The sequence below is a fragment of the Sus scrofa genome, chromosome 1, assembly GCF_000003025.6.
Source record: "Sus scrofa isolate TJ Tabasco breed Duroc chromosome 1, Sscrofa11.1, whole genome shotgun sequence".
In the NCBI taxonomy this organism is placed as follows: domain Eukaryota; kingdom Metazoa; phylum Chordata; class Mammalia; order Artiodactyla; family Suidae; genus Sus; species Sus scrofa.
In genome coordinates this window covers 226,049,817-226,077,251 of record NC_010443.5, presented here as the reverse complement: position 1 = coordinate 226,077,251, position 27,435 = coordinate 226,049,817, and the positions used below count along the sequence as shown (strand labels likewise).

Genomic DNA, 27,435 nt, shown 5'->3' with positions numbered 1-27,435 from the left:
CAGAAACCCAAAAATATATTTGTAAGAAGATGCTTTGGAATCCCAACAAATCTTTCAAAATTTTTGAACACTCTGCCTCAAAAATTCTTGAATCCAGGCGTCAACTTCATCACTTCCCACAAGGCAGCAATACTCTCTTAGTTAACTAAAAGATATGGATGATGTGCCTTGTAACAATTGAGGTAGTAAAAGGCAAGTCTGACCTAACAAGAAGGGCTAAATAGCAAGATATAATAATAATAAGATGATACATAACAAAATAATAAATAACTCTATATATAAGCAGGACAATGATGACCCAGACGATTGCAACATAAATTCACTCAAGATACTAAAGAATATACAAAATGTTTCACCTAGTTGCAGATCATTGAGATGATTAATGTTTGTAAGATGCAAAGAGGTTCAGTTGACAAGTTTTGTTCAAAAATCAACAATGGAAGAAGTATGTCTTTCATGGAAAATGAAGAAAATCATTGTTTCTAATCTGAAGAAAGGTTAGCTCTTAAGTCTTTCTCTTTCCCAGGAGGCTTTTGCTCTGGATCAACTCTCCTTTTCCACTGGAGCCCTGTGAGATCACCAAACACATGTGACAAATGTTCAGTGGGTGGCCTGCACCATCTGTGGCCTTGGAATAGCTCTTTTCTGTGCCTGTTTAAGAATCAAAACTTCAACTCTGGCCTCTTTAGAAGAGTGTCAGATTTAGCCCACCAAACTACAGAAAATGGAAAAAAAAAAAAAAAAAAAAACACCTTTTAGAAGCACTTTTTTTTTTTTTTTAATTCTCACAAGCACATAAGCCTCTTAAAGGCCATTTGATATATTTTTATAACCAGGTGACTAGAAAAGCACGAATGACACACTAGGAACTTATGGCTTCATAGTGAGTGTGCAGCAGGGGCAGCTGAAGGAATAAAATCTTTGAGGCAAAAGGTGACCTAACACTGAGAAAGGGTAGAGAATATCCCTACTATGCCAAGTGGTTTGTGGTACAGACACTTGTCTGGGATTCAGACCCCAGTAGTAGACTTTGCCCTGCCATTTCCTAGCTAGGCAAGCTGAGACAGTCAGTCACTTATCAATTCGAGCCTCAGTTTCATCAGAAATAAATTAATGAAATGAACTGTATCAGGGGTTGGTGCCCGTGAGCCAAATCTGGACCACCACCTGTTTTTGTAAATAAAAGTTTTATTAGAATATAGCTACATTAATTTATTTATGTATTGTCTACTGCTGTTTGGGACTAAAACTGGAGTTCAACAGTTACAAAGAGACCACATGACCTGCTACAAAGAAAACCACTTGTTTTTCTCTATGATTATACTCTACTTGTGATACTTCTAACACAGATGTTTAGGAACCAAGCTTTTCCCTAATTCTCTGTGGACACCAATTGAATGTCCTATAATTTAGCTCAATTCTGACACCAACTGTCTGGAGTTAGCGCAGATCCTACAAGTTAAGGTCTCAGTCCCACACGACTGTTCCCCACTTTAGACATTAATGAAAAGGCTCAGGTTGTCACCTATCCTGACTGACTGGCTATAAACTGGAGATTCCCAGGACTTCCTCCTCAGGTTTGATCATTTGCTAGAAAATGTCACAAATCTCAGGAAAACAGTTTGTTTACTAGGTTACCACTTTATTATAAAAAGATACAACTCAGTAACAGCCAGATGGAAGAGATGCATAGGGTAAGGTAGCAAGGAAAGGGCACAGAGTTTCTAGGCCTTCTCCAGGAATGCCCTCTTCCCAGCACCTCAATGTATCCAGCAAACTGGAAGTTCTCCAAAACTCATGGTTAAGAGGTTTTTATGGACACTTCAACGCATGGACAAAAATCAATCATGAACTCAGTCTCTAGCCTCTCTCCCCTCCCTGAAGGATGCAGAGCTGAGGCTGAAATTTCCAAGCTTCTAATTACAGCTGAGTCTTTATGCTGATCAGCCCCCAACCTGAAGCTATCTGGGACACCACCTAGAGTTGCATCATTAGAATGGTTAATGTTCCTATCACCCAAGATATTTCAAGAAATTTAGGAACGCTGCATCAAAATCCAGAGTTAAAGATTATAAGAACAGATATTCCTAGCACTTTTTTTGGTCTTTTTGTCTTTTCAGGGATACACCCACAGCATATGGAGGTTCCCAGGCTAGGGTTCCAACTGGAGCTGTAGCCGCCAGCCTATGCCAGAGCCACAGCAATGCCAGATCCCCAACCCACTGAGCAAGACCAGGGATCAAACCTGCATCCTCATGGATGCTAGTCAGGTTCGTTAACCACTGAGCCACGATAGGAACTCCCCTAGCACTTTTTTCTTTATTATTATTTCCCCAATACATTATTTTTTTTCTACTGTACAGCACAGTGACCCAGTTACACATACATAATTGAATTAGGAAGATGTGGTATATATACACAATGGAATACTACTCAGCCATAAAAAAGAACAAAATAATGCCATTTGCAGCAACATGGATGGAACTAGAGACTCTCATACTGACGGAAGTCAGAAAGAGAAAGACAAATACCATATATCACTTACATCTGGAATCTATTATATGGCACAAAAGAACCCTAGCACTTTTATTGCTTAGAAAATTATAAAGATTTTAGGAGCTCTAGCCAGGAACCAGAATGAAGACCAATATATATCTATATCTGTATCCATATACCTTATTATGTCACAATATGTCACCACAGAAGTAAAAATACTTATTATACAGTGTTTTACAGAGAAAGTTTGCCTACTTCTAAATTAGATAATTTCTAAGATCCCTTTCTAATCTAAAATCTGTAATTGGTTGAAAATTAGGCCAGTTATTAAAGAATTGCTTCTCTGTAAACATATTAAAAATGGAATTTAATACTCCATGTATTAAACTCATAAACTCCAATTCTAAAAACAAACAAAAAAAATGCAAGAAAACAAACACACACAGTATGAATTTCAAGGCTCGTTCTTTTAGAGGTGGATTTGTTTAAATATATGAGATTATATTATAGCTTAAATTTTTAAGCCAATGCTCAAATAATAGCAGTGTAAATCAATATGCAAAGTTTTGCCTCTAAAATATAAAAAGCTTAAAGGTAAATGATGCTTGGGAAAAAACAAAACAAAATAAGTTTTCTTGAAACCCAAGAAAATGAAATTATTTAAATGGACTGAGTGCCATAGTCTCTAAAGGCACTCATCCATAATAAGATTTTTAGGGACCAGCAACAGGGGAGCCCATTTGGATTTGAGCTAAGGTTCATAATAGTCAAGAATGGAAATTATCTTGCTTTGCTTTTAAACCATTGCTTGTGGTGGGCTAGAGTCAGTTATGTACCCAGAAGGAAGACACGTAGTGCTCAGTGGACTAAAAAGCCTGCAAGTTTAGTTATTTGGGGTAAACTATCCACCTCTGGATATCATGAAATGCAATTTAGGATCTCAGAGATAATTCTGTTATTGCAATGACCTGCCTGACTTTCTTCACACAAAGCTTATTCCCCACAGATGAATCACACTACTTGGATCTAAGGCTGGCCTCAAAGGTAGTCTCCAGACCAGAAGCAGCATCAACACCTGGGAACTTGTTGGTAAAGTAAATTCTCAGGCCCTGCCCCAGACCTACTGAATCAGAAACCCTGTGTTTCCATGCGCCTTCAGGGCATTCTGATGTATGCTCAAATTTGAGAGTTACTAGCCCAGGACAAATCCAAGCCTCAACTACTAGGATGATTCGGTACCTCAGGGCTTTGCCTGTAAACCAAGTTGCCTACAGGGAGTTCCTGTTGTGGCTCAGTGGTAACAAACCCAACTAGTATCCATGAGGATGAGGGTTTGATCCCTGGTCTTGCTCAGTGGGTTAAGGATCTGGTATTGCCATGAACTACAGTGAAAGTTGCATACAAGGCTTGGATCCCGTGTTGCTGCAGCTGTGGTATAAACCACCAGCAGCAGCTCTGATTTGACCCCTAGCCTGGGAGTTTCCATATGCCACAGGCATGGCCTACAGATAGATTCTGTCCAACATAGATAACCATTTACCTTCTAATGCTATATCACAACCTTTCCTGCTAATTCCATTCTACAGCAAGAAATTTGTCTAAGCATGAGTTACAAATGCCATGTCCTGGCTTATGCAATCAGTCATGCTTTGGCAGAGTCCTTGAAATTTCTAGGGGTAAGTATTACAGTGAAAATTCAATATGATAGGAATCTGTTTGATGGCTCTGAAGTCAATCAGATGTGAGTTTCAGTCCTAGCTCCACCACTGACCAGTTATATGTCTTTGAGCAAATTATTAAACCTCTCTAAATCTCAGTTAACTATAAAGTAGGAAAATATTATATACTTAATAGCATTGCTGGTCTGATTACACAGAATTATTTAAAGTGTTTTGTAGATAGTCTAATATATAGTAAGCTCTATAAAATTATAATACAACATAACATGATTAGGAATATACTTTCATGGTCTGTGACTCATATGCCTCTTATTTGTGGTTGACTTCCCTTCATCACATCTCGGGGAAATTTCCCATATTTTCCATTTACATAAATTTAACAAAGACCACCTTAAAAATGTAACTTTAAACAAGATGCTGAGGTTTTAATTTGAACATCCTCTTACTCAATGCCATGTATTCAATGCATTTCTTCTTTAATACTATTTACTTTCTTCATTGACAAATGGCAAGAAAGGTATCAACTTAAAGTGAGAATAAAGGCATTCCTGTTGAACTATTGCAGAAAACCCACAGAATTACAAGAGGCCTCAGGGTGGTTTTGCTGAATCAAGAGTGGTTAAAATCCTTCCTGGGAGCACCATTCAACTCCCATGAGTCAGTGAACTCTTTAGAAACATTTAGAACTATCTGCTATGTTCAGAGAAGGTTTAGGAAAGATTAACTTACGTTACATGGTCTAACAGTCTGCTTCTAGCCAGTAATCTTCCCACCTAAATTCATCTCCATAGGTCTGTTGTGATAATATTTGACCACGAATTCATAATTGAAAAAATACATAGGCTCACTTTTACCACAATTTACTCAGATACAATCATATATAATTCAGTATATTTAACATAATGGCTTTTCTAGAAGGATATTTCATTTTCCTTATTTATTCCCTAGTTACATAAACTTACTTAACTCCAATATGCGCACTCAATTTTTATATGTAAAATAAAAGTATTATGCTTGATTATATAAAAATTCTCTGAATCTAATGCTAGAGTTCATACAGTTTAGATTTTATAGAGGTAGCTGTCATAATGAAAATGAATGGGCTTTTTCAAAAGTATCTTCTCTATGACTGAGCAATTTGACTTATAGAGGAACTTATAAGGAAATAATTTGTGCATACCACTTGGCTTAATATGGGGAATTTATCTTCATGGATAAAAAGAAATTTGATCACAATGTTTATTATAATAAAAAAATAGATACAGTTAACTGACAACAAATAAAAAAACTAAATTAATTATAATATGTACATATGTAAAATGTCACAAAGCCATTTAAAAACTGTGTTGTAGGAGTTCCCATCATGGTACAGTGATTAATGAATCTGACTGGCATTCATGGGGATGCAGGTTTAATCCCTGGCCTCGCTCAGTGGGTTAAGGATCTGGCGTTGCTGTGAGTTGTGGTGTAGGTTGCAGACGCGGCTCAGATCTCGCATTGCTGTGGCTGTGGTGTAGGCCGGTGGCTACAGCTCCAATTCGACCCCTAGCCTGGGAACCTCCATGTGCTGCAAGTGTGGCCCTAAAAAGACAAAAACAAAAAACAAACAAAAAAAAAAAACTAGGTTATAAAAGACCAGTCAATAACTCAGGTAAAAGGTCACTCAGGTGAAAACAGCAAGTAACTGGTCAATAAGTATGTTTATATATATTTATTTAAATAAATATATTTATAAAAATCTATAGGATTATATATAAATCTGTAGTACTTATTTATTTACATAGAAATAAACACTAATACTGTATGATTAAAATAATCCAAATAAGTAAGTGATGCTGTGAGTTGTGGGATTACATGTGATTTTTATTTTTAGGTTTAGTTTATGCTGGCTTTTCTAGATTTTTTACAAACAACTGGAATTATTTTTAAAGTTCAAAAAATAATTTTTTTTTTTTTTTTTTTTTTAGTAGTAGAAGTGGACAAATTTTTCTCTTTTATTCCTGAAAAGATTCTTAAAAGCATGCACTCTGCCCATCTCAAATTCTCCTTTGCTTCAGGACATACACTTTCTGGACTCAAATTAGCAATTAGTTAATCCAGAATATCAGAGAAGCCCTCTCATCAGCCTCTTCTCTAAAACAGCATCCTGGGAGTTTCCATTGTGACACACTGGAAACAAATCCGACTAGTATCTATGAGGTTGAGGCTTTGCTCCCTGGCCTTGCTCAATGGGCTAAAGATCTGGCAGTGCCATGAGGTGTGGTGTAGATCACAGATGAGGCTCAGATCCCGAGTTGCTGTGGCTGTGGCATAGGCCAGTGACTATAGCTCCGATTCAACCCCTAGCCTGGGAACTTCCATATATCGCAGGTGTGGCCCTAAAAGAAAAAAGAAAAAAACAAACAAAAACAGCATCCTTTTACTTTTCTGCATTTCTGCCTGCACTGCCCATATTTTCCTGCTGCTGGGCTCTGTTTTTCATCAGTTTGTCCACTGAGAATGCTTTATTCCATCTCAATCTTTTGAGATTCTTTTATTTACTCTTATTATTTTGCTTTTAGGGCCAAACCTGTGGCATATAGAAGTTCCCAGGCTAGGGGTCGAATAGGAGCTGCAGCTGCCAGCCTAGACCACAGCCACAGCAACTTGGGATCCAAGCTGCATCTGCAACCTACCTCAGCTCACGGCAATAAGGGATCTTTAACCCACTGAGCGAGGCCCGGGATCGAACCCGCATCCTCATGGTTACTTGTTGGGTCTGTAACCTGCTGAGCCAAAATGGGAACTCCAATCTTTTGAAATTCTGACCCTCCTTCAAGACTTGGCTCAAATATCTTTTAACTCCATCCTGTCATTGCACCCCCATTCCTCACTCCCAACAAAATTCACAAAGCAATGGTTTCTTCAATGTGCAATTATATTTCCTGTTCTGTGCTGACAATGGGAGCTCACAGGATTAGAGTAGCAGTTTGAGGAATTGGTGAATGAATGTTACACCAGAAGAGGGCGGTAATTCCTCAGCTCAAGCCAATTTCTCCAGAGTAGGAATATGTATGGATCTGATGTCAGGCTTTTCAATATGTCAAAGAAAACAAGAAATCCATTTTTTCTAAAAATGTAAAACTTCCAGTTTTAAAATATTAGCTCATAAAAAAAAAAACACTGAAGACCAAAGGAAAAAATATCTGTCAGCTGAACCTAGCCTGCAGGCCCACATTTGCAACCTCTCCTTAAGCTTACAATATTTACATCTCTGTATCCTCTTATCAGCCAGCACAGAGGTTTGCTCATAATGGTTTGTACCTAACAGTCACTCATCCGTCTAAGCTACCCACCTGGTGGGTCAGTGATAATAGAGTCCATATCAAAGATAACATCCACCCTCTAAATCTAAAGTTTTAAAACTTGTTTTGCTGCTGAGCTTCTCTGTGAAAACCTTCCAAAGATAACAGAAGAAAATTCACTCTTTCTGACCTAAAACAGGAACTTGTCTTTTCTCCTGAACTTTGTACTAACCCAAGAATACTGTCACCACTCAATAAATAATAAATTACAGTCATTTAATTACAGCTTTTATGTAACCAGGTCATGTTATATTGACTTCATATTTGAAGCAAAATTTTCTAGCACTTAAGAAGAAAGCACTCAGGGATAAAAGGCAGGCATAAGCCAAGTGATGGTCTAAGAAAGAAATGGCAATTTTTATGTCTGCTTCAGAATAGCTGAATCAGGCAAGGAAAATAGAAATGAAACCAAGCCAGCTGAATACCTCATAGCAGGGAATGGGAAAGCAACGCAGGAGCATTCTGGATCTATAGCATTACCTCACTGCCATCCACAAAACAGCGTGACTTAACTGTTTCTGGCTCCTCCAAAAAGCACTTTCAGTGAGGCAGACAGAGATGACCTAATACAAGGTACAGTCTCAAAGTCAAGTGGCTAGGTAGAGGATCTAGCCCTGAGTCTTGAGAACAGTTTGGAATGTAGGACTTGTTCAGGAACTGGAGGGTATGAAACAGGAGGGAAGTCAGCAGTGAAGGCTATCCCTTCACTGGTGAGGAGACAGAAATATCACCAGCTCAAGAATACTAAAGCAGAACTGACTCTGGGCCCATCCTGGAAACAGGGAGAGTTCTGTCAGTAGACAGGGTTGTCTTGATGGTGCTAGAATGTGATGGTTCAACACTGAGTCAGCTAGTCAGCATAATGCCTGCCATGTGATAAGCACTACCCTAAGCATGAGGTCAAGGTCTCTGTTTTCAGAAAGCTTTCCTTTCAACAGAGGGAGACAGATAATAAGCATGTTCAAAAAAGGAGATGTCAAATAGTTACACATCGTACGAAGAAAGGAAAACAGTGTGCCGAAATAGAGTGCCTGATAGACTACTTTAGATTGGAAGGTCAGAGAAAAACTCTAAGGAAGTGACATATTAGCTGAGTCCTTAATGATAAGAAGGAATAAGCCCTGGCAAATTCTTAGTAACCTGCACCCCTAGATGGAAGAACAGCTAGCACAGATGCAAGGACTATCTCATACCTGGGCATAAGAAAGAATCGCAGTGTTCATGGACTTGACAAAGAAAGAGCAAAAGCAGTAGGAGATGAGCCAAGAGGGGGGAAAAAAAGAAGCAATTCATATAGGGTATTGAAGGCCCTGGAAAGGGATTTGGAGTTCATTCTAGGTACTTAGAAGCCTCTGGAAATATTTGAGCAAATAAGTACTACCAACTCTCCAGGCCCATTTCTGAAGACAACAGTTCCATTTGCAAAAGGGGATAGCATTATGTGTTTACTGCTGCTGCTCTTAAACTTTATGGGAGACCTGGGGTGAGCATAGACAGGGGGCTGGTGATGGAATCAACACCAATAACTCAGAGAAACCTGTGTTATTGTCATGGGAAAGGAAATCTACTTGCCAGAATACTCCACCACTTGTCAGAGCCCTGGGCCTTCCTTGAAGCTTCCACAACCCCCTGCTCAGGCTCTTGTTAGACTGTGAGCTTTATGAAGAAAGCAGCGTATTTATCGACTCCTTTTGTCTCCCCAGTGTACTGCATAGTGATGCAGTGATAAGTATCAGGAGTTTGCTTGGTAGCATTCAAAGGAATTAATAGACAATGTGCAGTTGAACTATTCGTCTCACCCTGCTCCTAGAAATGCCAGTGAGCTTCATGGGAAGGGAACTGACTATGGACCCAAAATTTATAGAGTTCACCATTTAAACAGAGAGGTGAGGTCCACTGCTTTAGCCATCTGTAATTTTACTAGAATCTAATTTTGCTAGCTGTGATATTCAGGTCTGGGCCCCTTCCAAATTAAAATTATACTCGTTGGTTTTCATTTATTGACCACTAAAAGGCAATCCCATCTCCTGAATTCTCCTCCTTGTATAGTGTATGTAAAGGATGAACCACAAAGGAATAATCTGATAAGAGAAACTGAATATCTTACTTACATATCCATATTCCAAATCCCAGCACCAGCAGTAATTGCAGAACCTCACAAAACATGCTCGGAGAAAGTCCCCAATGAGAATTGTGACGTATGTGGTCAGAACATCAGAAACAGTCAACCGCACAAATTCCTGTTGAGACATTATCTGTATTAAGATGAGCATTTCTCCCCTCAAATGGTCCTACTGTTGACATCAAAACTGCCATGGTATCTAAATAGCACTAGCTTGAAAACAGCAATTAATGGTAAAGAAATGGGTTAGGCATACCTAGCATATTAAAAATGTTTCACCTCTATTTTATTGGACTAAAAAATAATTACATCCTGTGCCAAAATCATTGTATCAAAAGTCTGCCTACTGAGAAACTTTTATAAGCATGACATGAGAACACAAAACAGGAAAATACTGACAACACAGAAACTTAAAAATTTAATCTGGCAAATAGCACTATTCATAACATTAAAAGACAAATGGAAAAAGAACTTGTGGCATATATGGCAGAGGACTGTTTAAAACACATCAGTAAGTTTTTCAAGTCAGTACAACAATAAATGGGCAATTCAATAAGGGAAATATTGGCAAATGGTACAAATAAGAAATAAGAAGAACATATACAATCAATTAAAACATTCAAAAATACTTAAACCCCACATAATAAAAATACAATTAAAATGATGAGTTGTTGCCTCACAGAATAATGAATATTTAAAAATCCAGGCATCTCCATAACAGTGAAAGTGTGGTAAAACAGGCACTGTCATAAACTGATAGGGAAGTGAGGCTGGCATAATGTTTGAGGGAACATTTGTGAAGGTCCATCGCATTTTAAAGAATGTGGAATTTGATCAAGTAAATCTGCTTCTAGAAATGCATCCTATGGCAATAATAACACAAGTGTCCAAATCTATGTGTAGTTATGAAAGCACTGTTTCTCCCAACCCACAAATGGAAACAATTCAAATATACTCGGGAGGAAATTAAATAAAAAACTGTGTTTCACACAATGGAATATTGTTAGAACTGAAAGAAAAGTATTATTGTAGATAAGGATGCACAACAATGTGAACATATACTAGAAACCATTAAATTGTGTACTTTAAAGCATGAAATATATGGTATATGAATAATAGCTCAATAAAGTTTAAAAAGAGCTAAAACGTGATGCTCTGATCAGAAATGCATTGTTGAAAATTTACAAAACAGCATATGTGGCATGAACTCGTTAACAAAAACTCCTATATATATATATATATATATATATATATATATATATATGCATAGCAATGTTCTGGAAAATTAGGAACCTGTTACCTCTGGTGTGGACTTGGAAGTTATATGCAAAATGTGTGTGCTATGAGTTAGAGGGACGTTCACCATTTCCTCATGGAACTCATAACAATAGGCAATAAATGTAAGAGCAGACACATAACAATAAATGTTCATCATGATAGTTCTCTTCTGCCCTTTCCTTTCTGTTCCTTCCCAATAATTCACACCCTAAGATTGAAGACACTAATTAGACACACTTTTCCATAAATACTAGTTTTCCTCTATAATATAAGAAGCCTTTGGGGTTTTGTTTCCAGCTACCTATATAATCTCCCTTTTAAAATAACTAGTGAGAAAGAATTGTCTCATAAGGCAAAGGCCCATTTGACCCACAGTTATTAGGTTAATTTCCAGTCTCATACTTCAGAGCAGTGCTTCCTAAACTCCAGTGGTCAAATACCATCTTCACAATTTTTGCCATGTTCAAATACCATCTGAAATATTATTTACCTAGTACTTCTTTTAACTTTAATATACTTTATTTTTAAAAATAACTGCCACTATTATAAATAGAAGGCATATATCATCTTCCATAAATAGCAGTTAACTATAATACAAATATAATGAAAACAAAAAATGTTATACTGAAAACTTTTAAATGTAAAACATTAACTTAGCATTAGTTCTCACCAAAAGTCATGCCTGTGACAAGGCTGATAAGCCAGCGGTATATTTGGGGAAGTGCTGTCAAAGAACAGGAATGGAGATTGGGAAGAATGAAATAGGAAATGAAAGAAAAATATCACCCAAGAGTGTGTTGAAAGCTGTTACCACTGAGGCAACTGGGTCTTGATTCTTCTGGGGACCTGTTGAGTAGCCATGGAATAGGTCTCACAATTATCTGCTCAAGAGACGGAAGAGAGAAATACTGATCCACCAGCTCCCATTCCCATGTCAGAGATGGCCCCACTTTATATTAATGCAACTTGGAGACAGCAGAGAAGCATTAAATGTGATAGCTTTTGTACAATCAGTTGAAATGCTATCCAGTAACAGCTCATGCAGTTGTTTGCTGCAGCAGCAACTGAAGTAAAAAAGTCCTGCCCAGCTCATATTCTTCTTGCATTGCTTTTCCCTTGGTCTTCTTCATTCCATCCCCACCAGTTTTCTCTCACACACTCAAATGCCATAGTTCTTCAGGCCACCAATTGTTTACATGTTTCTTCATGGTATTCAATCACGCTCACTTCATCTCCTGACTCCATTTATGCCAACTAATATGTACCACCCTAGCATCACTTAGGGAAGTCTCTCACCTGGATGACTGGGGCAAGCTTCTCAGATTACATGCATTGCATTCTCCTCGTAGTGCAGTGCTTTGTTGCCATTGTAAATTTGCAAATTTTGTCGAGTACCAGTTGTGAGAGTTTGGCACTGCCATGAGCTGTGGTGTAGCTTGCAGACATGTCGTGGATCCTGTATTGCCGTGGTGGCATAGGCCAGCAGCTGTAACTCCAATTCAACCCCTAGCCTAGCCTGGAAACTTCCATATGCCGTGGGTGCAGCCCTAAAAAGCAAAACACAAAAAAACAAAAACAAAAACAAAACCTGCAAATTTTGTATACTTATTTAATTAATGGCTTTATTTTCCCCAGGAAATTGTAATCTTACAAGGGCAGAGAAGGGGTCCACCTCTGTTCCCCATTGTACCTCCAGTGTCTAGCACAATATCACTCAATAAATATGGAGTGAATGATTGATTGAGTGATAGCAAATTCCTGCAATTATTTCTGAATGTAACTTTTCTCTTGCCTACTCTTAGTCTCCTTTTCATTCTCCAGGCAATTGAGTTAAGATTCCAATAACTAGCATCAATTAGAGGTAGGCAGTGAGGGATACTTTCAGATTTCTACCACCAGCCCAGGAAGACTTCCTCAGGTAAGAGAAAATTTCAGAATGGTTTTGAAGTCCTCCACATCCTCATCCCAATGGTTGAAATACTATTTTTTTTCCTAAACAATATTGTAACTTCCACATAAAATAGCAGGAGAACTCGAACTCTATATTAAAATGTGAAATTTTCATCAACATATCATAGGAAGAATACACTGCTTTATAAGAAAAGAAATCCCCAAAATGATGGCCCAGGCCACCTCAGAGACATCATCCAATCCCAGTTCCTAGTGTGCTAGTCAGGATGGAAGCATGGGCTACACATGGGTCTTCTGCTATACACAGCACTCCACACCTCCCACTCGACAATCATGACATGTAGTTAAAATGCTTGGGCAGATTTGATCAGTAAACCTAAGAGAATAATTAGCAAGTAAAGGAAAATAATAGAGAATCAGCAGGGGCCACAGACTATAGATATTTCATGGCAAGAGTCTGGAGAGCATGGGTTCAAGCTAATTATGTTTCTGGGGGACGATTCAGCACTATGAAGGACGCAAATTCTAACCATACTCTGTAGGTTAAATGAGGACTCCTGTCATTGACTTCCTTTAAGGTCTTGAGCAAATTATTTCACCTTTCTAGGTCATAGTCTCCTCATCTGTAAAATGGGGATAATGATATAACTATCTCAGAGGGTAATTTAAAACTTCGAGGAGGTAATTCTTGTCACACCAGAGGCATTCCATAAATGTGAACCACTGTTGTCATTATCTTCTGCTGCTGGCTGCTTTCTTTTCCTCCCCTAAATCCAGACTTCATATATAGCTTCAAATAGTGGTCTCCCAAGAATGGCTCTGCTGCCTACCTATCAAATGCCACTGTAGATAAGATTATGTGACTATTACTTGAGAATCCCTGGAGAGATAAAAGGAGCTGCTGAATTTTTATATTCAAATTCAAAGAGAATTTTGAGTGCCACAGCATCCTTGAGTAAAAACAAAGCAATGAACAATGAACAAGTCTTTGGGGGTATATCCTTGACATTCCATGCAAAGCAGCTGCCTTTACTATTTCTTCTTTGAAAAAAAAAAAAAAAAAAGAAGTTAAAATAAAGGTTTCCAGGTGCATGGATATAGGTATTGATCTCTTAAAGGCCAGACCTTTGCAGCACTCTGGGTTTTTATGTACCCTGTTCTCTCTTTGCCCCCATGAATCCCACCTCCCTCATCAACATTCCATTCAGAACCACAACCCCTTCCCTCCTGTGGCTTCTGCAGACTTTTCGCACAAGTGCCAAATACTCCTTTCCAGAAATGAAGGTAAAAGAGAAAAGGCAAACACAACTACAAATGGCAGTCAGAAGAGCTGATGAAGCAGAGAAAACCACTAGTCAACAGGATTTCTTTCTTTTTTTTTTTTTAATTGTTATTTCCCCAATGTAATTTTTTTCTACTGTACAGCATGGTGACCCAGTTACACATACATGTATACATTTTTTTTCTCCCATTATCTGAAAAAGACAACAGGATTTCTTTTTAAAAAGCGCAAGAAAGCAGCATGGTCTACAGGCTCCCAAGAAGAAGAAATGAGTAATTTTTTCTTTATTTTAATTCAGTATGTGTGGGAATATCCCAGAAGCTTCTGGATAATCAGAAACATAAGTATCCTAGATTGCATTGACATCTGTATTAATTAATTGCTTCCTCCTCCTCAGAAGTGAGCAGCCCTACCTTATTCTTTTCAGTGAGTTCTACTAATACTGTTTAATAGGCAGTTGCCTGGTAAAAAGTAAGTTTCTTAGCCCTCATGCCAGTTTGGCCTCTGGGATATACCTAAGAGAATGTCTCAAACTCTTTGAATTTGTGAATATATTTTCATATTTCTCAACTTTTGCTGAAAATTTAGGGAGCCACCTAGATGTGATAAAACAGACCCATGTTTAAGTACCATGATCAGACTTTGCTTCCAGGAGCTTTGAAACATGGAAACCCATATACTCCTTTTCTATTGCTGCTGTAAGAAATCACCACAAAATTAGTGGCTTAAAATAACACAAATTAATTTTCTTACAGTTCAGGAAGTCAGAAGCCTAAAATCTAGGTGCAAGCATCAGAGAGATACCTACTTCTTTGCCTTCTCCATCTTCTAGAGGCTACCTGTATTCCATGGCTCATGACCCCCTCCCTCCATCTTTAAAGTACATCACTCTAACTTTTGGTTCCATTTTCACATCTAGTTTTTCTGACTTTGACTATCATCTCCCATTTATAATCAGGCTTGTGATTTTGTTACAATCTGGGGCAATTTTCCTATCCCAAGATATTCAACTTATTCACATTGGTAAAGTCCATTTTAGTAACATATTCACAGTTTCAAGGTATTAGGACATGGACGTTTCTGAGGGGCCATTATTCTATCTGAAACACCATGTATTAGAAATGTCTCTCTACCAAGTGCAGGAAGTTTCCATTTCATTTCATTTATTTTTTCACACATAGTATGTTCCTATAAAAATGTATGAAATATGCATGTCTGGAATGTTTAAGAACATGTAATTGGGAAGAGAGAGGGTCTATCTGGTTCCTGAAAACTTAAGTAAAACAGAATACTTAATTATATCATACTTTTTGCACTTGGTCTTCAATGATGTATGTATAGCATTATATACATTTTCCTTATTTTTTCCCCCACAATTGAAATCACAGATAATTAGCTTACGTCAGATAAGTATCTGAAGCAGAGGACACCTAATGATATCTGCATTTGTTCAAAATATATTAGTTTTATGAGGTTAATGCCAACTTTCAAGTTTCCTTTTATCTTACAAAAATAAGTACACAGTAAAAAAATTATTCAGGAGTTCCCGTCGTGGCTCAGTGGTTAACGAATCCGACTAAGAACCATGAGGTTGTGGGTTCGATCCCTGGCCTTGATCAGTGGGTTAAGGATCTGGCATTGCCATGAGCTGTGGTGTAGGTTGCAGACGCAGCTCAGATCCCGAGTTGCTGTGGCTGTGGTGTAGGCTGGCGGCTACAGCTCCAATTCAACCCCTGGCCTGGGAACCTCCATATGCTGTGGGAGTGGCCCAAGAAATGGCAAAAAGACCAAAAAAAAAAAATTATTCAAATGATTTCTCAAAGACCACATTACTGTTGAAACTAAACTGTCATCTGACAGACAGAAGCACTATCACATATTTTAAAATGTCTGTTCATCAATGATGAACCAAAGTCCAAAATCTTTTATGAAGTGCAAGTGAGGAATGTCAATTCTAATGAGATAAAATTAAAGGCTTTTCGAAATATAAATTGCATTTGTATGAAAGAAGAGCCCTGAAGTAGGTTTTTTCATTGTTTTTGCTTGGTTTGGTTTTCCTTATTGAACAGAAAGTCATATGAAACATTTCTTTTTTCCGCTAAATACCACTAGTCTTAATGGGGTCATTCATGCAGTCATTAGGGAAAAAACAAACCTAAACTAGTATTTCCTTTGATGCTTAAAGGGCACATTAGTTGACAAAAATTAACATTATTGAAATGAATACTAGTGTATGCTCCCCAAAGAATCTTTTCTTTTTTTTTTTTTAACAGAAAAAAAGGTAACATTAGCTAGAGTTCCATTTAAACATTGGCTTGGGCATGTATCTAAATCTGGGTGCTTTATTTTAACACAAATAGATAGTAAACATCTCCTCAGACCATGTAAAAGTATCCTTCCCTTATATCTAAGTGTAAAAATGGGGTGTAAATGTTCTACTTACCTGAAAGGATGCATATGAGGACTGCATGAGATAATACATATGAAATTCATAACCAGCATATGGCAAGCTGTCGGTAAATCTTAGCTATTTTCATTAATAAGCAATTAAAAACACAGGTCACAATATGGAAGAAATATGAACTCTGCTCTTTTTTAATGCATTAATTGTTAACGGACTTCTGTTTTTGACATTACCTGCCCCACCATCGTTTCCCAGCAGGGTCCTCGAGGTACATCTGCCGGATGTACAAAAAAGGGTGGCCCAGTGCTATTTCCAGTGAGCGATGCATTGTAGGCCTTGATCATGTTGGCTTCCCATAAGGTAATATTGGCCTTTACTAGCTTCTCTTCTTCAATCTAGAGAGCAGAGTGATGAAAACAAAAATGAAGACAACACAGATTTCCAAGTAATTTCTGGCAAGCTTGAGACTGGGAATATAACAATATGCTGATTTCAAGCACAATCCAGACACAAGATTTACCTTGTTGTTAATCTCATCCATCAATGCAAGAATAAATACATACAAGTTGCCTAAAAGAAGAGCAAAAATGCGTCCCAGTAGCCATTTCAGAGCGATGAGGGGATGATAGTCTTCCAATTCAGCAAATAAATCAAACAGTGTTGGACAGAACATCCCCAGGAGGGACATGACCATGTTCATCTATAAGAAGACACAAGGGATCAACCAAGTTAATAGTGTTTAAAAGTTTTTATTGCTTTGCTCAAGAATTTGCAAGATTTCTCCTAGATTCCTTTGACATTTTTCATAAGACTAAAGATTATTTACTTCATGCATTTTTCATATTTGGTCTTAATAAAACAATGAAGACAATATTCAACTCACATTTTCAGGATGTACATGTGCATGAGCTGTGGATGTACTGGTAACAACAATCTGTTTCCTAGTGTAAGGTGGGATGCAATTTATATTACTTTCCATGCAGAGAAAACATATTGTTCTACATGGTAACTGATTCTGAAACAGTGATGTACTTCACAATAAGATTTTCAAAGGAAATGAAAAATGATCTGCTTAAGGAATAAGGTCCAAACTGGAAATACTAATTTGATAATAATCATCAGATGAGCTAGTTTAATCAGTTAGATGGGCTCAGGACTAAATACTGAGTTAGGGGAAATGCAAACTATCAGGGGCCAAAAAAAGAAAGAAAGAAAAAGAAAACAGAATGGTTTTTATCAAAGAAAACAGAAAGGATGTTGAGAAAAATCAAAAGGAGGATACATGGCATAATGTTACCATCGCCAAGGTAGAAAATTTTCAATTTTCAAAAATGAAGAACTGCTTTATGCCAAAGATAAGAGAATTATGAAAGAGAATGAAAATAAGACAAGCAGGAAATTCATGGTTTTTATCTCCAGACTGATTTGCACACTTATATTATTAGGCTAAATTAAGTCAAAGAAAAGAATTCAGAGCATGTACTACCTTTATAATGGGGGGGATAAGAAGCCTTTAAATAGATTTTACAAAAAGGTTCTAGGTGACTCTGGCAGTGTCTTTGCCTGAATACCTACCCAGCTCAAACTGTCAACACTAAATAGTTCCCATTTCCCTAGGTGGATTCCATGTTTTGAAAGATTAGAACTACCAGACTCTATTTAGAAAATAGTGTCAATATGTTATTTTTTCCATTTTGATTAAGGACATTAAATAAGTAGGACCAGCAGGAACTAAAAGTCAGCATGACATAATATAAGATCAGCGTGATATAATTTCAGTCTAAAGTAAAAATTTGGCAGAGACTATGCAATCTCTTTTTTTTTTTTTTGTCCTTTTGCTATTTCTTGGGCCACTCCCATGTAATATGGAGGTTCCCAGGATAGGGGTCGAATCAGAGCTGTAGCTGCCAGCCTATGCCAGAGCCAGAGCAATGCAGGATCCAAGCCGCATCTGCGACCTACACCACAGCTCACGGCAACGCCAGATCGTTAACCCACTGAGCACGGCCAGCGATCGAACCCGCAACCTCATGGTTCCTAGTCGGATTCGTTAACCACTGCGCCACTACAGGAACTCTAGAGACTATGCAATCTTATATAAGGTAAATTTAAATTGTCTTTCATGAAATTTGTAAAGTTATTCATGAATCCTCATTATTACCTTTGTTGGCCCCTAGGGATCAGGGATCCCCTAAGATGGATATTAAACAGGTTATTACAAAGAGTGACCCTTTTAAATGATATCTGATTATCTATTATCCTTCACTATGGTTCATTTTCACAAAAATATGATCAATATGGCAAAGTAGCAATAATAATTTCACCTACAAATTTCACCTACAAATCATAATTGCCAGAGAGAATTTTGAAAACTTATTAATGCTTTGAGGTTAACCTTTTTTAAAAAAAATAAAATAATTCTACCTAATTACCCTCTATTTTATAGGTCTCCCTGAAATGTCTATGTCATCATGGTCTCTTAAATGTATGTTCTCCCATCTTCAATGTTAACTGACTCTGAAATACCTAGAATGTTTTTGTTTGGAGCCCTTTGCTATTAGTACGTAATACCATTTTCTGTCCAAGATTTTTCTTGGAAGTTAGATGCTTACAAAGACTTACTTAATCTATTTGGTCTACAAGGCTCTACAGAAGTTTCAGTTTGGGAAGTCTATACTTCCCATTGCCTAAATCTTCACGTACTTTGAAAATGCTCAAGTTCAAAACAATGCCACACTGTATTCTGGAACATTTTATGGAAAGGAGAAGGCCTAAGCAACAGCAGATGACCAGTGATTCCTAATTCTAAATATCTACCTCTGACCTCTTTTCTTGAATCTGCTAAATGAGCACATACTCTGAATACAAATGACAATCATGATATTTAATTCCTGGCAAAGAGTTGGCTTTTCTCATTTGAATAACAGTTGGAAGAGAAAAAAATATGTAAGGGGGAGGAAGAGGTGGAGCAGTTAGGCTGCTAGTGAAAAAAAAGCCCAGACTTGCCCAATGTGGGGGAGGCAATCTGAAGATTTCACTGAGATATAAACATAAGAATGAAGGAAGGCTTTATCATCACTGCTTCAAAGAACTTAGGCAACAATTGGATCATACTTTTTTTTTCTTTTTAGGGCCACATTTGATATGGAAGATCCCAGGCTAGAGGTCGAATGGAAGCTACAGCTGCCAGCCTATGTCTCAGCCACAGCAACGCCAGATCCAAGCCTTGTCTGAGGACCTACACCACAGCTCATAGCAACACCGGATCCTTAACCCACTAAGCAAGGCCAGGGATTGAACCTGCATCCTCATGGATACTAGTTGGGTTCTTAAACCACTGAGCCACAGCAGGAACTCCAACAAATGGATCTCTCAAAGATAGATGAAGGATCTACAGAGAAAGCAACCATAGGGTCAGGGAAAGAGTGTTGGGCTTGAAATTAAGACTCCTAAATTTTAATTCTCACTGTTCCCCATTGTTCTGTAACCATAAACACATCATCTAATTTCCTGAGATTCATTATCTCTGCTCCCCTATCTATAAAACATACTGATTGGAATATATGTGATCTAATCGCTCTTTCAACTCTCCCTTTCTCTAATATCACAAAGCGAAAAAGACAGAGAGTAGAAATTTGGAAATAAGGCTGGAATAGAAAAACATGGGCCAGGGTTGGTTCACTCTTAGGGCAGGATGGTGAAAACAGGTAAAGAGTGGCTGTATTTCATGTTCCAGCATTGAAGGACAAGAACAAAATGTCAGCGTCAGGTTCTAAGCACATAATAAGCATGCAGAGACGAACTTCGTTTTTTTCCCACCACCCAAGGGTGTCAGGATCTTGCTGTGCAAACTCCTGGGATCGCTTCACAGCCCAAAAGATGAGGTATCCACTCCCGCCAAGTGTTAGAAAGACGAAGAAGTTAGCAAGAAACCTCAGGAATCTGATCAAGTGAACGTTTTCTTCTACTTGGGCTGCTCTTTCTTCTATTATAGCTTCCTGCACCCATGCAAAACAGAAAAAAAAAAAAAAAAGAAATATCTCAGTTACACAGAGTATCATGAATTCAGAAGTTATTTTTGCAAATATAAGAATGTGAGGAATGCAAATATAAACTAAATCTGGAATTCCACAAACCAAGTGAATATTGCCAGCAAGTGTGAAAAAGTAAGAGAAGGAAGGAAGAATTCTTACAAACTGATTGATCAAGTACTAAGATAGTTTTCATTTTAAATTCTCTTCTAGTACATTTTTTTAAACTACAAAATAATACTTTAGAGTTAGTTTAAATATTGAGCTAATGTATTCCTGCAAATCATTAGTGAGCGGTGTTCTATTGTTTAAAATATCTGATTCTGATTACTAACAGTCAGCTGTTGCAGGCCAATGGCATTGTTTTATTACCAAATTTAGAGAGAAATAGTGCTTTCATGGGTCATCAGTCATTTTTCAGCATAATCAGAACTCTGCCCACCATTAAATGCTGATTTAATTTTTCTTTAAACTGTCAAGATACTTCCCTACCTAGACCATTTGGAATGGCTCCAACTTTACTCTTAGAAATATCAAGAAAAGGCTCTTGAAATTGGTATCTTTACCTTAAAGTTCATTGTAATAGAATTGAATTTGTTGTCCGCTGTTTCAGGATTGCCAATTAAGTAGTCCCAGCTGGTGAACACCTTCCAACTGAAGTTAAAAGTGTTGTCATCACCACCTCCATCATCACCAATATTTTTGGTCATCCTGTAAAAACAGGAAATTAAACCCAGCACCCAGAATGCAAGCAGAATGTGAGATGTTTGAGAATAACAAAACATAATTACAGGGAAATTGGAAAAGCAATATCTAACAGACATATATTTTCAAATACGTTTGTTCTAAAAACCAGAAAAGTTCACTTTTAAATTTTTGGGCTTAATTTTTTTTTTTTTATCGGATACGTGACTTTTTTTTTATATTTATTTTATTTTCCCACTGTACAGCAAGGGGATCAAGTTATCCTTACATGTATACATTACAATTACATTTTTTTTCCCCACCCTTTGTTCTGTTGCAACATGAGTGTCTAGACATAGTTCTCAATGCTACTCAGCAGGATCTTTTTGTAAATCTATTCTAAGTTGTGTCTATAAGCCTAAGCTTCCCATCCCTCCCACTCCCTCCCCCTCCCATCAGGCAGTCACAAGTCTTTTCTCCAAGTCTATGATTTTCTTTTCTGTGGAGATGTTCATTTGTGCTGGATATTAGATTCCAGTCATAAGTGATATCATATGGTATTTGTCTTTGTCTTTCTGGCTCATTTCACTCAGTATGAGATTCTCTAGTTCCATCCATGTTGCTGCAAATGGCATTATGTCATTCTTTTTTATGGCTGAGTAGTATTCCATTGTGTATATATAGCACATCTTCCGAATCCACTCATCTGTTGATGGACATTTGGGTTGTTTCCATGTCCTGGCTATTGGGAATAGTGCTGCAATGAACATGCGGGAGCATGTGTCTCTTTTAAGGAGAGTTTTGTCCAGATATATGCCCAAGAGTGGGATTGCAGGGTCATATGGAAGTTCTATGTATAGATTTCTAAGGTATCTCCAAACTGTTCTCCATAGTGGCTGTACCAATTTACATTCCCACCAACAGTGCAGGAGGGTTACCTTTTCTCCACAGCCTCTCCAGCACTTGTTATTTGTGGATTTATTAATGATGGCCATTCTGACTGGTGTGAGGTGGTATCTCATGGTCGTTTTGATTTGCATTTCTCTTATAATCAATGATGTTGAGCATTTTTTCATGTGTTTGTTGGCCATCTGTATGTCTTCTTTGGAGAAATGTCTATTCAGGTCTTTTGCCCATTTTTCCATTGATTGATTGGCTTTTTTGCTGTTGAGTTGTATAAGTTGTTTCTATATTCTAGAGATTAAGCCCTTGTCAGTTGCATCATTTGAAACTATTTTCTCCCATTCTAAAGTTGTCTTTTTGTTTTCTTTTTGGTTTCTTTTTTGCTGTGCAAAAGCTTTTCAGTTTGATGAGGTCCCATGGGTTTATTTTTGCTCTCATTTCTATTGCTTTGGGAGACTGACCTGAGAAAATATTCATGATGTTGATGTCAGAGAGTGTTTTGCCTATGTTTTCTTCTAGGAGTTTGATGGTGTCCTGTCGTATATTTAAGTCTTTCAGCCATTTGGAGTTTATTTTTGTGCATGGTGTGAGGGTGTGTTCTAGTTTCATTGCTTTGCATGCAGCTGTCCAGGTTTCCCAGCAATGCTTGCTGAATAGACTTTCTTTTTCCCATTTTATGTTCTTGCCTCCCTTGTCAAAGATTAATTGACCATAGGTGTCAGGGTTTATTTCAAGGTTCTCTATTCTCTTGCATTGGTCTGTCTGCCTGTTTTGATACCAGTACCACACTGTTTTGATGACTGTGGCTTTGTAGTATTTCTCGAAGTCTGGGAGAGTTATGCCTTCTGCTTGGTTTTTGTTTCTCAGGATTGCTTTGGCGATTCTGGGTCTTTTGTGGTTCCATATAAATGTTTGGATTGTTTGTTCTAGTTCTGTGAAAAATGTCCTGGGTAATTTGATAGGGATTGCATTGAATCTGTAGATTGCTTTGGGTAGTATGGCCATTTTTACAATATTGATTTTCCCAATCCAGGAGCATGGAATATCTTTCCATTTCTTTACATCTTCTTTGATTTCTTTGATTAAAGTTTTATAGTTCTCGGCATATAGGTCCTTTACCTCCTTGGTCAGGTGTATTCCGAGGTATTTGATTTTGTGAGGTGCAATTTTAAAAGGTATCGTATTTTTGTATTCCTTTTCTAATATTTCACTGTTTGTATACAGAAATGTGACTGACTTCTGAATGTTAATCTTATATCCTGCTACTTTGCTGAATTTATTAATCAGTTCAAGGAGTTTTGGGGTTGAGTCCTTAGGGTTTTCTAGGTATAGTATCATGTCATCTGCATACAGTGACAGTTTGATCTCTTCTCTTCCTATACGGATGCCTTTTATTTCTTTTGTTTGTCTAATTGCTGTGGCTAAGACTTCCAAAACGATGTTGAATAGCAGTGGTGAGAGTGGGCATCCCTGTCTTGTTCCAGATTTGAGTGAGCAGGCTTTCAGTTTTTCCCCATTGAGTATTATATTTGCTGTGGGTTTATCATAAATGGCTTTGATTATGTTCAGGAATGTTCCCTGTATACCCACTTTGGCGAGGGTCTTGATCATGAATGGATGTTGGACTTTGTCAAATGCTTTTTCTGCGTCTATTGAGATGATCATATGATTTTTGACCTTTTTTTGTTAATGTGGTGTATGATGTTGATTGATTTGCATATGTTGAACCATCCTTGTGAACCTGGAATGAACCCTACCTGGTCATGGTGTATAATTTTTTTGGTATGTTGTTGGATTCGGTTGGCTAAGATTTTGTTGAGAATTTTTGCATCTATGTTCATCAAAGATATTGGCCGATAGTTTTCTTTTTTGGTGGTATCTCTGTCTGCTTTTGGAATTAGGGCGATGGTGGCCTCATAGAATGTCTTTGGGAGTATTCCTTCTTCTTCAACCTTTTGAAAGAGTTTAAGGAGGATGGGCACCAATTCCTCTTTATATGTTTGATAGAATTCGCCTGTGAAGCCATCTGGTCCTGGACTTTTATTTGTAGGGAGTGTTTTTATGACCTCTTCAATTTCATTTCTAGTGATGGGTCTGTTCAGTTGGCCTGTTTCTTCTTGATTCAGTTTTGGCAGACTGTAAGATTCTAGAAAACTGTCCATTTCTTCCAGATTGTCAAACTTGTTGCCATATAGTTGTTCATAGTATTCTCTTATGGTTTTTTGTATTTCTGCTGTATCTGTTGTGATTTCTCCTTTTTCACTTATAATTTTGTTTATTTGGATTCTTTCTCTCCTCTTTTTAGTAAGTCTGGCCAGGGGTTTGTCAATTTTGTTTACCTTTTCAAAGAACCACCTCTTGGTTTTATTAATTTTCTCTATTGTTTTTTGAATCTTTATTTTATTGATTTCTTCTTTGATCTTTATAATTTCCTTCCTTCTGCTGACTTTAGGTCTTTTTTGTTCTTCTTTTTCTAATTCATTTAGGTGGAGGGTTAAGTTGTCAATTTGAGATCTTTCTTCTTTTTTGAGAAAGGCCTGGATTGCTATAAATTTCCCTCTGAGCACTGCTTTCATAGCATCCTATAGATTTTGAGAGGTTGTGTCTTCATTATCATTTGTTTCAAGGTATTTTTTTATTTCTTTCTTGATTTCCTCATTGACCCATTGGTTTTTCAGTAGCATGTTGTTTAGTCTCCATGTAGTAGGTTTTTTCTCTTTCCTTTTCCCATGGTTGGTTTCTAATTTCATGGCATTGTGGTCAAAGATACTTGAGATAATTTCTATGCTCCTAAATTTATTGAGGTTAGCTTTGTGTCCCAATATGTGGTCGAGTCTTGAGAATGTTCCATGAGCATTTGAGAAGAATGTGTATTCTGCTTTTTTTGGATGTAGTGTCCTGAAGATATCAATGAAGTCTAACTTTTCTATTGTTTCCTTTAGGATCTCTGTTGCTTTATTGGTTTTCTGTCTAGAGGATCTGTCCACTGATGTGAGGGGTGGGTATTAAGGTCTCCTACTATGATTGTATTCCCATCAATATCTCCCTTTATGTCTGTTAATATTTGTTGTATGTATCTGGGTGCTCCTGTATTTGGGGCATATATGTTGACGATAGTAACATCCTCTCCTTGGATGGATCCCTTAATCATTAAGTAGTGCCCTTCTTTGTCTTTCTTTTGTCTTTTGTTTTAAAGTCTATTTTGTCTGATATGAGTGTTGCAACTCTTGCTTTTCTGTTATGTCTATTGGCATGAAATATTTTTCCCCATCCTTTCACTTTCAATCAAATGTGTCCTTTGTCCTGAGGTGAGTTTCTTGTAGGCAGCATATTGAAGGTTTTTGCCTTTTTATCTACTCAGCCACTCTGTGTCTTTTGATTGGAGCATTCAGTCCATTACATTTAAGGTGATAATTGATAGATGATTATTTATTGCCATTTTGAACCTTGTGTTCCAGTTGATTCTATGGTTCTCCATTCTTCCTTTCTTTTTTTTTTTTTTTTTTTTGGTTGGATGGGATGGTCTCCTGTTATAATCTGCTTGAGTGTTTTGTGTTTGGTTTTTTTTTTTCATTTTTTGCGAATGCAATATTTGGCTTGTGGTTGCCCTGTTTTTTAAGTATGCTAACCTCTTCCTATAATTGTGTGTTTTAGCCTGATGGTCCTGTAGGATCAAACGCTTCATTACTATATTAAAATTAAGAAGAGAAACATGCAAACAAACAAACAAAAAGGGTCTATTTATTTCCTAAAATCCCTTGCCCACATTTTATGATTTTGATGACTCTTTTTTTTTTCCTTTTTAATTTTATTTTGTTTGAAGCATGTTCATGATTAAATCTGTGTGCTGGCTTATTTGAGTGACTTCTCCCTGATTGCAGTTTCCTCAGTCCTAATTCTTCCTCTTCTTTTTTTTTTTTTTCTTTTTTCTTCCCTTTCCTTCCTTTCTTTTTGGTTTAGAGAAGCCCTTTCAGTATTTCTTTCAGCCTGGGTTTTGTGTGGCTGTATTCTTTTAGTTTTTGTTTGCTGGAAAAAATTTTTATTTCTCCTATTTTAAATGATATTCTTGCTGGATAGCGTATTCTAGGTTGCATATTTTTTTCCTTTGAGCACTTTAAATATCTCTTGCCATTCCTTCCTGGCCTGTAGTGTTTCTGTAGAGAAATCAGCTGATATTCTTATGGGGGTTCCCTTGTAGGTAACATTCTGCTTTTCTCTTACTGCCTTTAGGATCCTCTCTTTATCAATAACTTTTGCCATTTTTATTATGATGTGTCTTGGTGTGGGTCTATTTGGGTTCAATTTGTTTTGGGCCCTCTGTGCTTCCCGTATCTTGAACTCAGTATCCTTTAGATTTGGGAAGTTTCCAGCAATAATTTCTTCAAATATATTTTCCATCCCCTTATCTTTTTCTACTCCTTCTGGAATTCCTATTATGCATAGATTGGCCCATTTTATATTATCCCATAGTTCTCTTATATTGCTTTCCTGTTTTTTGATTTGGTTTTCTGTCTGCTGACCTGATTGGGTGATTTCCATTATTCTATCTTCCATATCACTGATTCGTTCTTCTGCATTACTCATTCTGGTTTTTACTGCCCGTAGTTCAGTTTGTATCTCTGCAAATGAATGTTCTAGTTTTTCTTGGCTCCTCCTTATATTTTCTAGTTCCTTTCTGAGGGTATCTGCATTACTGTTCATATCTTCTCTTAATTCCTTCAGTATTTTCACTATTTCTCTTTTGAACTCCAGGTCTGTCAGACTGCAGAGATCTGTTTCATTGCTGACTGTTTTAGGTGAGTTCTCCTGTTGGTTTGACTGGGGGTGGTTTCTCAGCTTCTTCATCTTGCTTGTTGTTTACTTTTTCCTGAGGGAGTGGTACTCTCCGTTATCGGGCAGTGTTTGCCTTGTCACTGCCGTGGAATGTTTCCTGAGGGCTGGCATTGTTGGTCAGTCTTTTTTGAGGCAGTGTAGCTTTTCTGGAGTGTTGATGGGGCTAACAGGGTCTCTTTGAAGCAAAGGAGGACTTCCTGAGGGCAGACAGAACTGGGAGGTCCACACCACGATGGTAGCAGATTTCACTTGGTCATGCAGAGCTTGCTCTGGTGTTTTTAGTCTGTGGGGTTCTTGCAGGGGGTTGGCAGTGTTGGGAAGCTGTTCCTCAGGAGTGCAGCACCCCCTGAGGGCTGGAGCAGCTATCTGGGCTGCTGCGAAGCCAAGAGGCTCCTCCCCAGGGCAGCCTGACTCAGAAAGACCATCTGAGCATTAGGCAGATCTTTTCACGGCCTGGCCAGGCTTGTT

The 27,435-nt window shown here is 37.6% G+C and overlaps 1 protein-coding gene across 7 annotated transcripts in view; it reads right to left on the bottom strand.

The window, feature by feature from the left end:
• TMC1 (transmembrane channel like 1) overlaps positions 1-27,435 on the bottom strand; it is a 396,445-nt gene that overhangs the window by 33,794 nt on the left and 335,216 nt on the right. For all 7 annotated transcript variants that reach the window (XM_021064884.1, XM_021064871.1, XM_021064852.1 and 4 more), the window contains 5 exons: positions 21,114-21,258; positions 20,320-20,514; positions 17,037-17,216; positions 16,750-16,911; positions 9,631-9,759 (listed from right to left, as the gene is read on the bottom strand). In XM_021064884.1, coding sequence (XP_020920543.1) covers positions 9,631-9,759; positions 16,750-16,911; positions 17,037-17,216; positions 20,320-20,514; positions 21,114-21,258 — 811 coding nt within the window. The remainder of the gene's footprint in view (positions 1-9,630; positions 9,760-16,749; positions 16,912-17,036; positions 17,217-20,319; positions 20,515-21,113; positions 21,259-27,435) is intronic.